Source organism: Trachurus japonicus, chromosome 3 (assembly GCF_045865225.1).
Source record: "Trachurus japonicus isolate A0001 chromosome 3, Traja_1.0".
In the NCBI taxonomy this organism is placed as follows: Eukaryota; Metazoa; Chordata; class Actinopteri; order Carangiformes; family Carangidae; genus Trachurus; species Trachurus japonicus.
In genome coordinates, this window is record NC_140909.1 from 15275367 (window position 1) to 15289044 (window position 13678).

At 43.7% G+C, this 13678-nt stretch overlaps 1 protein-coding gene across 3 annotated transcripts in view; it reads right to left on the minus strand.

Annotated features, from left to right (window-relative positions):
• The window catches only part of itsn2b (intersectin 2b), a 34006-nt gene that overhangs the window by 12056 nt on the left and 8272 nt on the right, over positions 1–13678 (minus strand). The window contains exons 4-24 of one of the 3 annotated variants that reach the window (XM_085763914.1): positions 13329–13392; positions 13041–13207; positions 12104–12355; positions 11457–11559; positions 11156–11292; positions 10657–10720; positions 10336–10473; positions 10091–10179; positions 9287–9549; positions 9033–9182; positions 8129–8269; positions 7793–7880; positions 7412–7551; positions 5995–6075; positions 4817–5040; positions 3978–4726; positions 3728–3849; positions 2434–2700; positions 2136–2332; positions 630–685; positions 107–273 (exon numbers count right to left, since the gene is read on the minus strand). In XM_085763914.1, the coding sequence (XP_085620040.1) occupies positions 107–273; positions 630–685; positions 2136–2332; positions 2434–2700; positions 3728–3849; positions 3978–4726; positions 4817–5040; positions 5995–6075; positions 7412–7551; positions 7793–7880; positions 8129–8269; positions 9033–9182; positions 9287–9549; positions 10091–10179; positions 10336–10473; positions 10657–10720; positions 11156–11292; positions 11457–11559; positions 12104–12355; positions 13041–13207; positions 13329–13392 (3659 nt within the window). The remainder of the gene's footprint in view (positions 1–106; positions 274–629; positions 686–2135; positions 2333–2433; positions 2701–3727; positions 3850–3977; positions 4727–4816; positions 5041–5994; positions 6076–7411; positions 7552–7792; positions 7881–8128; positions 8270–9032; positions 9183–9286; positions 9550–10090; positions 10180–10335; positions 10474–10656; positions 10721–11155; positions 11293–11456; positions 11560–12103; positions 12356–13040; positions 13208–13328; positions 13393–13678) is intronic. The other 2 variants (XM_085763905.1, XM_085763897.1) reach the window with 2 other exon arrangements.

A 13678-nucleotide genomic window follows, 5' to 3' on the forward strand; every position in this document is an offset into this window, starting at 1 on the left:
ATTTCAACCAAATCTGTCATGTCATCCTTTAGAGAGCGCTACACAAAAGTAAAATATACATAAACATCATCTACTATCATGCAAATGTCATGTGAAGAGTTCTTACATCTGCCTCTTTAGGTTTGACGTAGTTGCTGGGGAAGACGCCGGTCCGATCGCCTATGGAGCCGTTCCACCACTCCCCGTCCCTCTTGCTGACCAAGATCACATCTCCCTCTCTAAACGTCAGGTCGCCGGGCTCAGGAGACTCGTAGGTGTACAAGGCCACGTACTCTGGAGAGGAGAACAGTTTGTTGCAGAGTGGGCGGCCATGAGACTTTCAACACATCCGTTATGACAATGCATTTTTCAAATAATGTGGTTATATGCTGTGAGTTATACACTGTGGGTTACTTGCAAAACATACTACAAAGGTTCCTTCATGCTGCCTGCCGGTCTCTTGGACATAAGGATTTTATCTTTACAGACGGATAAACATGCAACCTATGTAATTCAGTAGGAATTACTGTACACTGTTCCATGAAAAACAAGATACAACTAGTGCACAAGTGAGTAACATATGAAGATAAATAAACTGAACTACATTAGGCCCATATTTTAAAGGGAAGTTGGATAAAGTCTTGTTGTACCTTCAAGCTGCAGACTGTCGCCGCCGTCTGATGCATCCGGAGGGGAGCTCTTCATGCTGTGAACACAGAAAGCCAACATCGCATTAGCATACTTATTACATTAAAGCATACAGTAATCCTCTCATCTTTCATTCAGCAATAATGTCTTTACATATACACTGCCCATCCCCCAAAGAAGTCACCAATTGGATTTAACTAAGCTAATAGGTAAGAGCCTCCCATTGGATAATTACTGCATTGATGATTATGTTTCAGCTGGCAACAACTTATTTAACCCTAACTAATGCAGTCTCATTTCTTCAACAACCACGTTGGAAGACACATCCTGACATCGTGGAGAAGATGTTAAATCTGTTTCAGAAGGGTCAAATTATTGGCATCAAGCAAATAAAACATCTAAGGGGATTGCTGAGACTAAAATTGGGTTAAAAACTGTCCAACACAATATTAAAAGCTGGAAGGATAATGGAGAACCATCATCTTCAAGGAAGAAATATGTGGTCCAGTGTGACCACAGAGTCCCGACCTCAACCCTATTATGAATCTTTGAAAAATGTATGTAACTCTGGACGGAAATAAATGTTGTGACATTTCAGAAGCTAATCGAAACGACGCCACAGCAAATGCCATAACCAAAGCTAAAGGCGGTCCGACAAAATATTAGAGTGTGACTTTTTTTTTGGACGGGCAGTGTGTATCTACACAGAAACTCTTGAGCAGCTTAACAAAGCAGATTCCATGACATCAGAGGGCACAAACTGAATTCCTACCATACCAGATTTGTTACCAGACCTGTTGATGCACTGACAAACACGTTCCCTCTGTCATGTGACTGGTGCTCGTTTTCTTTGACCTACATTGATTAAAAGCCTCCCAACGACTGTAGGATATGTTGGTATGGAGAGCAGAGGACAGGTATGTGCTTTAGGCTACAGACTTTATTTAAGTTTACAAATATTACTCAAAAAAGAGATCATACAGTATCTAGTGATTCACAACTCTGCTGGTACTTTGTCAGCCAAGGCGATAATTGGAAGGCAGCGACTGACAACCTGGAGAAAAATAATTTGCAGTGGTTTGCTAAAGAAACTAAATGTTTGGTGGCGATCTGGGCGTCTACAGAATTTCAAGAAAAGCTAGAAAGCGGCACAAGAAAGAACAAGTTGTATTGAATTTCCCTTTGGGGCTTAATAAAGTAAAATAATCTCTGAACTTGGGGAAGAGATCGGCGAGGCTGGGTTCACTCGAACGCCAGACCAAATAATGAATAAATTAAAAAAAAAAAAACTGAAGAAGGATTACTGAGGCAGCAAAAAAGCAAAATATTACGAGAGATACGCCAAATTTGGTTCCACTTAAACTGGTGTGAACGCAGGCTGGTTCGCCAGAAAACACCAAGGTTTTGAAACTCCCGTCTGAAAGCACCCTGAGAGAGTTAAACATTTCGATAAGAGACAAAGTGATTGATTGTCCTCTCGCTAATCTAATAACGGTGCAGAGACTTACTCGACGCTCTCCTCTTCTCCCAGCAGCGTCACATACGTCTTGGGGAACCAGCCCTGTTCACCGTTCAGCTCTCCCAGCCACCAGTTCTCCTGCTGCTCCAGCACCTGGATGACATCGTCCTTGTTGAAGTTCAGGTGGTTGTCTGTCTTCGCCGTCCATGAGCACAAGGCCTGAGCCAGCAGGTTACCCACCACCTGCTGAGAGAGGCACAGAATTTAAAAAAAAGAGTGTTTATGTGCAGACAATAATCAAACTGCGATAATCACCGTTTAGCAGCAGCTTGTGTGTAATCTCTCACCTGTCCGTGCGTCTCAGAGGAAGCGAGGTTCGGAGAGTGTGTCGGTGTGAAGGCGGACTTGGTGCCTGTTGTCTTGGCGGCCTCGAGCACGCTGGAAAGCTGCGACTGGAGCGACACCTTGGAAGCAGCACTGGCAGCAGCAGCTGTGTTGTTACTCGCCGCGTCTGATGGCGCCACTCTCTCCACGTAGCTCTCTGGGAACCAGCCCATCTTCCCCTGTTTGCTGCCGTACAGCCAGCCTTCCTCCCGCTCCGTTGTCTCGTCAACCTGAGAGAAAGACATGTGAAAGTTTGAGAACACACAAAGGTCTATATTTCCTGTTTTCTTGAGCCCTGTAGTGGCAATCTAGCTACAAAAAATGCAACTTGAGGGAATTTGAAGGCATTTCCAACTAATGGTGGTTTGTAAAAACAAGGTCCTCCATGGGTTGACTTTATTAACTTGCAAATCTTAAAAAAAAAAAACACCTACAAAAGGTGCAAAAAGACTTAAAGGGATAGTTCAACATTTTGGCAAATTGGCCCATTGCCATAATCCCTATAGTTTTAGGAGTACGGTAGGTTTGTTACCTTTAATTGTCAGTGCAAGCTATTTTTAGAACAGCTGAGCCGAGCTGCAAGCTGCTCAGAGCTATGCTACAGAGGCTCATGGGATTTCTTGGTTTCCCTCATCAAACTCATCATGTAAATTCATGCAAAATCGCTGATGTGTGTTCCCGTCGGTGGCAGTTTCCCGACGGGAACACACATCAGCGGTTTTGCATGAATTTACCTCTAAAACAATTCCGTCTCGTATCGTTCCGTTATTATCTCATAGCGTGGTGAATGTGCAGGTCACAACTTGTCCAACAGAGCGTTTTGGAGTTGTTGGATTGTGTATTTGATGAGTTTGATGAGGGAAACCAAGAAACCCCATTAGCCTCTGAAGCGTAGCTCTGAGCAGCTAGCGGCTCTGCTCCGCCGTTCTAAAAATAGCTTGCACCGACAATTAAAGGTAACGAAGCTACCGCTAAGACTATAGGGATTATGGTAATGGGCCAATTTGCCAAAATGTTGAACTATCCCTTTAAAACAAGCTCGCACAAACAGACAAAAATACTACCCTAAGCTTGTGACACAAAACTGTGGCTTCCCCTGATCCTCACTAATAGCTGAACCTACAGTATGTGTGACTAATCCCCACCCATGTCCCCAGGTGTGCAGGTAACCTATAGCAACCATAGCGCCTCACCAACCCACATTCATACACACAAACAAACACAAAGCCGCTTTTGAGACATAATTTTCATTCTTACCTCGATGACATCTTCCGCGTTGAAGCTGAGCTCCTCGTTGTTTCGTGCGGTGAACGGGTAGAGCGCCTTGAAGGACGTGAGAGCGGCCGACTTCCTGTGTTGTCTGGTCTTGGGTTGTCCACCTGCAGAAAATTACATGTGATTCGACCATAAAAAGTGTTTTTTTTTTTAATAAACACTGAGGGCAGAAGGAGGAGGTGTGTGTGTGTGTGTGTGTGTGTGTGTGTGTGTGTGTGTGTGTGTGTCTCACCCTTCCTCTCCTCCAGTCCTCTCAGCAGCGCCTGAACGTCCACCTTCTTTGCGACACTCGGCGGCTGCTGCTGCTGTGGACGAGATGCCTCCTCCTTCCTCTTTCTCTCCTCCTCAGCTTTCCTCCTCTCCTCTGCCTCCTCCTTTCTCTTCTTCTCCTCCTCGGCCCTCTTTCTTTCCTCCTCACGCTTCCTCCTCTCCTCGTCTTGCTGCTGCTGCTGCTGCTGCTGCTGCTGCTGCTGAAGCCTTCTCCTCTCTTCGTCCCTCTTTCTCCTCTCCTCCTCCTCCTGCTTTCTCCTCTCCTCTGCATCTCGGATGGCAGCCTCGGCCGCTCTCTTTCTCCTCCACTCCTCTTCTTCCTTCTCCCTCCTGCGCTCCTCCTCCTGCTTTCTTCTCTCCTCTTTCCTCCGCTCCTCCTCCAGTTTCCTCTTCTCTTCCTCTAGCTGCCTCCTCTCCTCTTCCAGCTTCCTCCTCTCCTCCTCCTGCCTTCGTCTCTCTGCCTGCCTCTGGCGCTCCTCCTCCGCCTCTCTTTTCTTCCTCTCCTCCTCTCTTCTCTTCCGTTCGGCCTCCTCCTTCGCTCTGAGCTCTCGTTCGGCCTCCTCCTTAGCAGCCTGGATGAGAGCCAGTCTCTCTCTTTCTTCCTCCTCCCTCTGTTTGGCCTCTCGCTCCTCCTGAAGCTTCCTCTGACGCTCCTCCTCATCTCTTCTGAGCTTCTCCTGCCACTGACGCTCCTTCTCCAGCTTGATGCGCCTGAGAGTGGGAGGCAAAACATCAAATATATTAAATATCATGATGTTTACTATAAAATCTACTAATAAACCAGTGGAAAAGTAAAAATACCTCTGAGCTTCCTCCTCCTCCTTCCGCCTCCTCTCCTCCTCCTGTCGTTTATGCTCGTCTTCCCTCCTCTTTCTCTCCTCCTCCTGGCGTTTATGCTCCTCTTCCCTCCTCTTTCTCTCCTCCTCCTGCTCCTTCCTTCGAATCAGTTCACGCCGTTTGTCCTCTTTGAGGTTCCGTAGTTTCTCCAACGCTGCTTGCTGCTTCATCTGGCTCTCTCTCAGTTCCTGATGCAAACGAACATAACACACGTTTACTGGTGGAAATATAATATGCAGCCGAATTTATGATTAAAGAGGAACTAAACTACAATTTAATTTTAATTAAAAAGCTCCGGAGTAATTGTGATAGTTAACTACATGACTTGTGACTTCAACTTATTTTATGCCACTTTTTGTTGTAGACGTTGTTGTTTGTTGATGTTTTTCTTCTTCTACTTCCATTTCTTCTTTGCTTGGATGTATATTATCTAATTTGTGAATGAATTCTTTGTAACAAGGGGCAGACAATATAAGTTTGCTTCTTTCTGCCCCCTTTCAATCAAGAGTTACAGTATTGTCGTTTTATTTTTTTTGTTTTTATGCTCGATAAATGCATAAAATAAATAAATAAACTAAACTAAACTTGTTACGAGTGAGGATGGAGGCTTTCTGCCTAGTTACTCGGTCGCCGCCCTGGTGTCCCAGCTCTCGTCTCTGCACACCGCGACACAAACGCGCTCCCTGACCGCCAATCTTTTGTTTATGACAGTTAAGACTACACAAACACACACGTCGTAACATCGTATATGTTATATAACATTATCGCTCCATGTATTGATTTTTCGCTGGCTTTGTTGTAAACAAATGCACATAAACGAGAGGAGCGTAACCAAAAGAGCGGAAAAACGACCAGACTTGCATAGTTCCCCTTTAAGTTGACTAGACCATTACAAAGACCTGTACATACACACACACACACACACACACACACAGCATGCACAAACACGCAGTGAGCACAAAGGTGGTTGAATATTTAGCAAAATCTTAACGGAGGATATGAGAAAGAGAGGAAAAAAAAGGATAATTCAGAGTGTAAGAATGAACTTGAGAAGCTACAACAGATCGAGGAACACAAGCAGAACAACAAACAATAAAAAAACCAAAACAGATTAGACCAGATCACTGAGAAGGAGTGGAAACCTTTAGTAGGTAGAAGAGGTTACGAAGGCAGGCCAGCAGACAGAAGACAGCCTGAAGCATAGAGTCGTCAGCACCCACATACTGTAAAGTTGAGGAGAAGAGGGGACATGAGGGGAGGTGAGCAGGAAAACGGGAATGGGAATGGGATCCAGTAAAGGAGAGAGCAGAAGTTTTCCAAAGTAGAAGAGAGGAACAGAGGATAAAGATAAGAAAGGGATGCAATCGGGGTCAGACAGCAAGAAAGAGGAGTTTGATGGAGAAGAATGGTTGGAGGAGGAGGAGGAGGGGAAGAAAAAAGGGCCAAGCAGCAGTAATTAGTACGTAACATGTGCACACACACAAAGTTAGTTTTTAGTTTGTTTGGAAAATAACAGGGAAAACTAGAGCATGCGCTGCATTAAGGCTCCACATAGTATGACGACTTAATATAAGGGAGAGTTGATGATTAGGCTGAAAAAAACGTAAAAGACTAATAATTCACCTCCATTACAAATACTGACACAGCCTTTCTGACAACTAGTCAAAACAACACTGGTATGGAGGAGTAGCTCATTAGCCACCGGTGGAAGATACTAGAAGTTTCCCAGGCAGCTCCCAGTGTGACACACTACACTGTGGTGTCTGCAAGTTTCAAGTTAAAATTAAGTTTTCTTATTATTCATTTTAATGCTGGGTAGATGAAAATTAAACAAATGTTGGCCAGTGAGACTGAAGGGCTTCCTCTGTGACAATTTGACTTGTCAAAGCAAGATAATATTGTGTTGGCAGAAATAGATCAAGGTGTGCCAGGTAGAGAGAGCTGCTGTTGTTCAAACTGTTTCACTGCCTGTGTCCAAAATCACTCTCTCATTCACTCATCAATGGAGAGTCAATAGTTTATTCAGAGGTGAGCAGTAAACTGGTGTGGACATCATTGTATACTCACAATACATTGATATATTCAAATAAAATAGCAGATAGTAAGTCTACAACTGAAAATGGACACCTTTGAACAAAGGTGGAACTGTATTACTCTCTATTTGGAGGACTAATGGAGGAATATGGGTTATTAAAAGACTGTCGTGTATCTCTAGGATTGATATTGTACTTTGGTGCAAATATCTATTCTCCGTGCGATTTCTCTTCATGGTATTTCTACTGCATTTTATTTACTTGTAGAATTTCTAAGTGTTTATATATACACAGCAGTAGAAATGTTAAAACCTCTCAAACCAGAATGAAGACAAAGCGCTCCATCTGATCTTCAGCCATTTAGTTCAGATGTAAAGATTTAAGACATTCTGGGATCTGACCGTGGTTAAAACAGGCTCAATGACAATTATCTGTGTGAGACATTGTTGGACTTGGAAGTTATTACTTTACTTTAGTAACTAGAAGTCACTTTAACAACACCAAGCCTGCTGTGACTTGTTCCTACCTTCATGTCGTTGTTATAGCGGTCCATCTCAGCCAGTTTGGCAGCAGTCTCTTTCTCCAGAGCTTCCAGCTGATCTCGCAGTTTCATACATGATCCCTTTTTCTCTGACACCCCTCCCTTCAGGGTGACCACGGACGACACTACACACAGAGGGAAAAGAGGTTAACAAGCCAGAATCCTAATAGTAAAATAAAAAATAGTAGTAGATTTACTTCCCAGGCACAGGTTATGGATATTTTCATGCTTTTGCTTTCTACAATTAAGTATTTCCACATTTGCATTATATTAAAGAGCAGTATAATCTGTTTTACTTTACAGCCCCACTTGCCCATTTAACATCTATTTTTAAGCTTCTCATCGTGTTCATCCATCAGTACTAACCGGGCAGGTTGTTCAGACTCATGCTTTTGAGTTTCTCCGTCAGCCTCTTCTGCTCCGGAGTCAACTGGGACAACTTCCTCTGGAACTCCTGACCGAGAGGAAGCACATCAAAAGCAACAAGAAATGCGTCACTGGGGGGAAAACGTTCAGGAAAACACAACTGCAAGACTTTCTCAAGAAAGCAAAGATCAAACAAGATAAATCACAGATGACACAAAACGGTAGCAATCAATAACTGTCTTGGTTCCTTTCTCATGAGAAAGGAAACCACGCTAACACCTTAGAAAAAGAAAAGAGGCCACACACACAAACACAAACACAAACACACACACACACCTCTAGCTGTTTGTGCAAGTTGTTAATGTCTTGCTGGCGTGTCTCTTTCCTTTGATTAATCAGATCCAGCTCCGTCTTCTGAAGCTTCTTCTTATTCTGAATGTCACGCAGCCGGTCTGAGATCTGACGGTGCTTGTTACCCTGAAGTAGAGACAGACACAGATGGAAGAAACTTAAAGGGATAGTTCAACATTTTGGCAAATTGGCCCATTGCCATTGTCCCTATAGTTTTAGCAGTAGGTTTGTTACCTTTAATTGTCGGTGCAAGCTTAGCTATTATTAGAACGGCGGAGCAGAGCCGCGAGCTGCTCAGAGCTACGCTACGGAGGCTCATGGGATTTCTTGGCTTCTCTCATCAAATTCATTAAATACACAATCCAACAACTCCAAAACGCTCTCATGGACAAAGCACATTCACCACGCTATGAAATAATAACAGAACGTTACGAGACAAGAGTTGTTTTAGAGGTAAATTCATGCAAAACCGCTGATGTGTGTTTCCGTCGGGGGCAGTTTTTGCAGTCTCTGCATTTGCAAAAACAACTCCGTCTCGTAACGTTCCGTTATTATCTCATAGCATGGTGAATGTGCAGGTCACAACTTGTCCATGAGAGCGTTTTGGAGTTGTTGGATTGTGTATTTGATGAGTTTGATGAGGGAAACCAAGAAATCTCATTAGCCTCCGTAGCGTAGCTCTGAGCAGCTCACGGCTCTGCTCCGCCGTTCTAAAGACAGCTTGCACCGACAATTAAAGGTAACGGACCTACTGCTATGACTATAGGGATTATGGGAATGGGCCAATTTGCCAAAATGTTGAACTATCCCTTTAACAATGGCTGAAAGACACATGGACATAATGAATGAGTGTCTTACATGTTGAGCTGAAATGAACTCCACCACTCACCACAGCCTCCAGCTCCATCTCCAGACTCCTCTTCTTGGCTTTCAGTGTGATTATATCATCCTGCTCTTGCTCCCTCTTGATCTGGAGTTCTCCTCGCCTCCTCCTCTCCAACTCCTCCTTCCTCTGGCGCTCAAGCTCCCGCTGTGCAGCCTGAAGTAAATATATATATATTCACACAAGTGAGAACAAAATATTTCAACTATAAACACAGATATAGTATCTACAGTTCAGAGAGCTGCTTGTTGCTCGCTCACCTCTTTTCTCTCTATTTCTCTCTGTCGCTCTTCTTCTCTCTGCCTCTCGAGCTCCCTCTGTCGCTCCAGCCTCCTCTCCTCCTCTTTCCTCCTCAGCTCCTCAGTTTCCCGAGCCTCTCTCTCTCTCCTCTCTCGCTCCTCTCTCGCCTTTTGAGCACGCCGCTCCTGCTCCCTCCTCTCGGCCTCCTGCAGCGCCAGGCGTCTTTTCTCCAGTTCCGCGTTTCCTCGCACCAGGTTGGCTTTGAATTTATCCTCAAACGACACTGAATATAGACAGGGAAAATAAAATCAATGAGTAATTGATACTTTTCTCTTTTGGTTTTGTATGTGCACTCCAGTATCTTGTTTTACAAAAACACACAAATAATGATTTGAGATTATATGGTTGAAATATATTTGGAAATTAAAATAGGGGTTACAGAGAAACTAACACATCGACCAAACTCTCCTGTTTCATAGGTAACTGATATTTAGGAGATTTTTAAAAAATAACACATTTAGCTGTGAACCCAATATTTTAAAACAGCATATAACATAACATACAAACTTTAAATACGAGTGCCACAACTTGCTTCATGACCGTGATTATGATGATAGTGTGTACAAATCCGACAATAAAATATTACTCTACACTACTGGGCTGTTCTTTGACTGTGTGCATCGCAACAGTAAGTGTAGGTTAATGGTGAGGAATGCAGAGTTTGACAGCCAACTTGTTGATTGTGTTATATTAGCTCTTGGTAACACAGAAAACTGGATAGCAGGCTAAACTCTCTTTGCAAGTGTGGAAGTGTTTGTACTGACGGTTGCTCTTGGTTTTCTGTGGAGGTTCAATGTCCAAATCATCAGTCAGCGCTGCATAGAGAGAAGAGCTGGATCCATTTAATCCACTCCTGCAACAACCAGAAACAACACACTTAAACGTTTCACTAAACACTTATATTAACGTAGTACTGTACTTGTTACATGTTTAGTGTACTTACGTCTATGTTTTAATTACTATTTCAAAACACTTTTTTGCTCAGGTGAGCCATATGAAGTGCACATACCTCTGTGAGGGTGGCACCAGCTCAGATGGGAGTGTTAGCGGCAGTGGTTGTCCGATCTTCGCCATGTCCACCAGATGCATTGCCAGAATAAACTCCTCTGCTTTCAGCTTGCCATCCTTGTCCACATCTGCTAGAGTCCTGCAGAGGGTTTGAAAAAAAAGGAGGTTAAAGTTGTTTTTTCATTATTTTACGCGGAGAATATTAACAATAAGTGCAGAAGAATTATGTGCAAGTGAGAAAATTTTCTTCAGCTCGGTAGCCAGGGTCTACACAGTGTAATTACAACTCTGCGTCAGCTGTTTTCATCACACAAACACTCACCAGATGGTGGCCAGCTGTGTCTGAGTCAGCATTGTGGTTGCCATGGCAGCTCTCACCTGTTGACCTGGTAACAAAAATGACAATGTCAGAACAACTGCACGGCGCTGATGTGTGTGTATGGTGGAGGGATGAGGTTGCAGGTGTGTGTGTAAAGTACTAATATGGTATTTGTGGAATTTAAATGAAATAGAAATGGGACAGTGTTGTGCATTTATTTAATACATATTATACTGCATGTAAGGTACCAAGCCATCTGCAAGTCTGGCGTCAACGAGTGAGTGATTGTTAGCGTGTAAATATATGTGCGTGTTGAGTAACTCTCCCTCCTGTGTCTCCACTTCCTTAGAATTAACTAAGACCAGATAAACACTGAAAGACGACTTATGAAATCATCAGCGACCGTTGTTCATGAGCATCCACGCCTACATTCTTCACATATTTTGGTTTTGTCTGACCTGTACACACTGTATAAACACACGCATTCACACAGCGATCATACCAGTGAGGTATCCAATCATCTGTTTGTCCAGGCTGTTGAACTGCTGTCTGTATTTTAGTCTGGAGGCATGTGGCACGGCCCAGTCGCTGGGACCAGCAACCATGGGCGACATCACAGACGGGGATGAGGAAGCAGAGCTAAAAGCAAACAGACAAAACAAAAATAGAAATATGTAACAAACTTCATGGGCAGATTTGTGTGTTTGACTGACAAGATAAGCCCGGTGCTGAAGGAGCAAGAGGGGGAAGTGCACAGATCTTCCAATTTTCTATGAATGTGTGTGTGTGTGTGTGTGTTTTACCTGCTGGATCCCAGGTCCAACAGTGATGAGGCTTTAGTTAAACCAGCTGAAGAGGAGGACAGTCCTAGGTGAGAGGAGTAGGTGGATGCAGATAGAGGTAGGCCTAAAAACAAAGAACATACAAATTACCATTTACATAATCGTGGGCAACAGTTTAAGACATTTTATTTTAACACCCGATGACGGCTATAATGTCTTATCCTCTCAAAGTGTATACTTCGTTTAAGCCATCAGAAGGGGGGAGAAGAGTCCTGCAGTGGCTCAGTAATACAGTATACTATCATGCACTCACTGTTGTAACCTTGTCAAGGTCAGGGAAGCTATTTATATGGAAATGAGACAGAGAGACCTGACTGTGCAAAACTGGACTCGGATTTATTTCTCCCGTTTCCCCCTCAAAACTGCTGAAATATTTCATCATCAGCACTCTGCTGCAATCATTTATTCTCAGGGTATTCCACCTCAAAAAGGTTTTAATGTCACCGGAAACAGAATATAAGCACAGAGCAAGCGATAATCATGTATGTAATCATACTGGAGACTTCTCTGTCAGAGCAGTGACACATACACAACAGGAAAAGAAAAGAGAGAGAGAGAGAGGGGGGGGGGGGGACAGACAGAGAAATAAAAATGAGAATCGCATGTACCAGTGCCCATCGCTCCAGCTGGGATTGGCTGCAGAAGTCCCATGGTGCCGTTTGGCAGTGTTGTGTTTCCCATAGTGGGCATCAGGGGCCTGGCGGGGTTGGAGGCTATTAGAGGGCTTAGACCTGTTGCCGTAGGAACCAAGGGGGTGAGGCCTGACATTGGTGTCATAGATGAGAGTCCCGGGGTTGCCATGGACATGGGGGTTAACATGGAAAGGTTTCCTACGGGCATCATGGGCACAGCACTAATACCTAGGAAATCACACACACAGTACACCCGTTGAATATATATAAATATAAAAAAATAAAACACATTTTCACATTGTATAAAGTTAAGGTCAAGAATTAGGTTCTTAAAGGGATAGTTCAACATTTTGGCAAATTGGCCCATTGCCATAATCCCTATAGTTTTAGGAGTAGGTTTGTTACCTTTAATTGTCGCTGCAAGCTATTTTTAGAACGGCGGATCAAATACACAATCCAGCAACTCCAAAACGCTCTCGTGGACAAATTGTGACCTGTACATTCACCACGCTATGAGATAATAAGGGAACGTTACGAGACAAAGTTGTTTTGCCGAAAAACTGCCCCGATGGGAAAGCGCATCAACGGCATGAATTTACCTTGAAAACAACTCCGTCTCGTAACGTTCCGTTATTATCTCATAGCGTGGTGAATGTGCAGGTCACAACTTGTCCACAAGAGCGTTTCGGAGTTGTTGGATTGTGTATTTCATGAGTTTGATGAGGGAAACCAAGAAATCCCATTGGCCTCCGTAGCGTAGCTCTGAGCAGCTCGCTGCTCTGCTCCGCCGTTCTAAAAACAGCTTGCACCGACAATTAAAGGTAACAAACCTACTGCTAAAACTATAGGGATTTGCCAAAATGTTGAACTATTCCTTTAACCATCCGGCATCCACATATATGTAATACTGTACCATAGGTGGGTTGGCTGAGGCTGGGAACAGGCACTGGAGGCTGCTTCATGATGATTGGCAGTGCTGAGGGAAGCGGCGTACCCTGGAGTTTTAGCTTTATGAGCTTCATCGCGATGGAAAACTCCAACCTGTCCATCTTCCCATCTTTATTCAGATCAGCCAGAGACCTGAGAGACAGAGGGGAACAAAAAAAACAGAGCGAGAAGAAAGAGTGTTAAGATATTCAGGGACAGATTTCAGTGAATACTCCAAGAGAACCCACCACTCTTGTGCGAATGTGTCTCTCACCATATCTCAGCCAAAACTGAAGCAGGCAGCCCTGATTGGAGGAAAAACTTCCTCGCCTGCTCCCCTACAGAAAAGAGACAGAGAGTGACAAAAAGCTGTGAGGGAATTGTTCTCCTGCATGCATGACTGAAAAACATGAGCCTTTGAGCATGAACATTTGTGTATATTTCATAGAAACTTGAACTGTATTTTTAAATGTGTGTCTCTGTGTGGTTTGTGGCATAAACTGGTTTAAACAGTTTTGGTTTATTAGTTTAAACAACGGGTAAAAGTCTGACTTATGTAATGTCTCCTGCATGCAATCAGTGTGATCAAGATGTATCAACAGCCTCTGACTGTTTGCGTGTGTA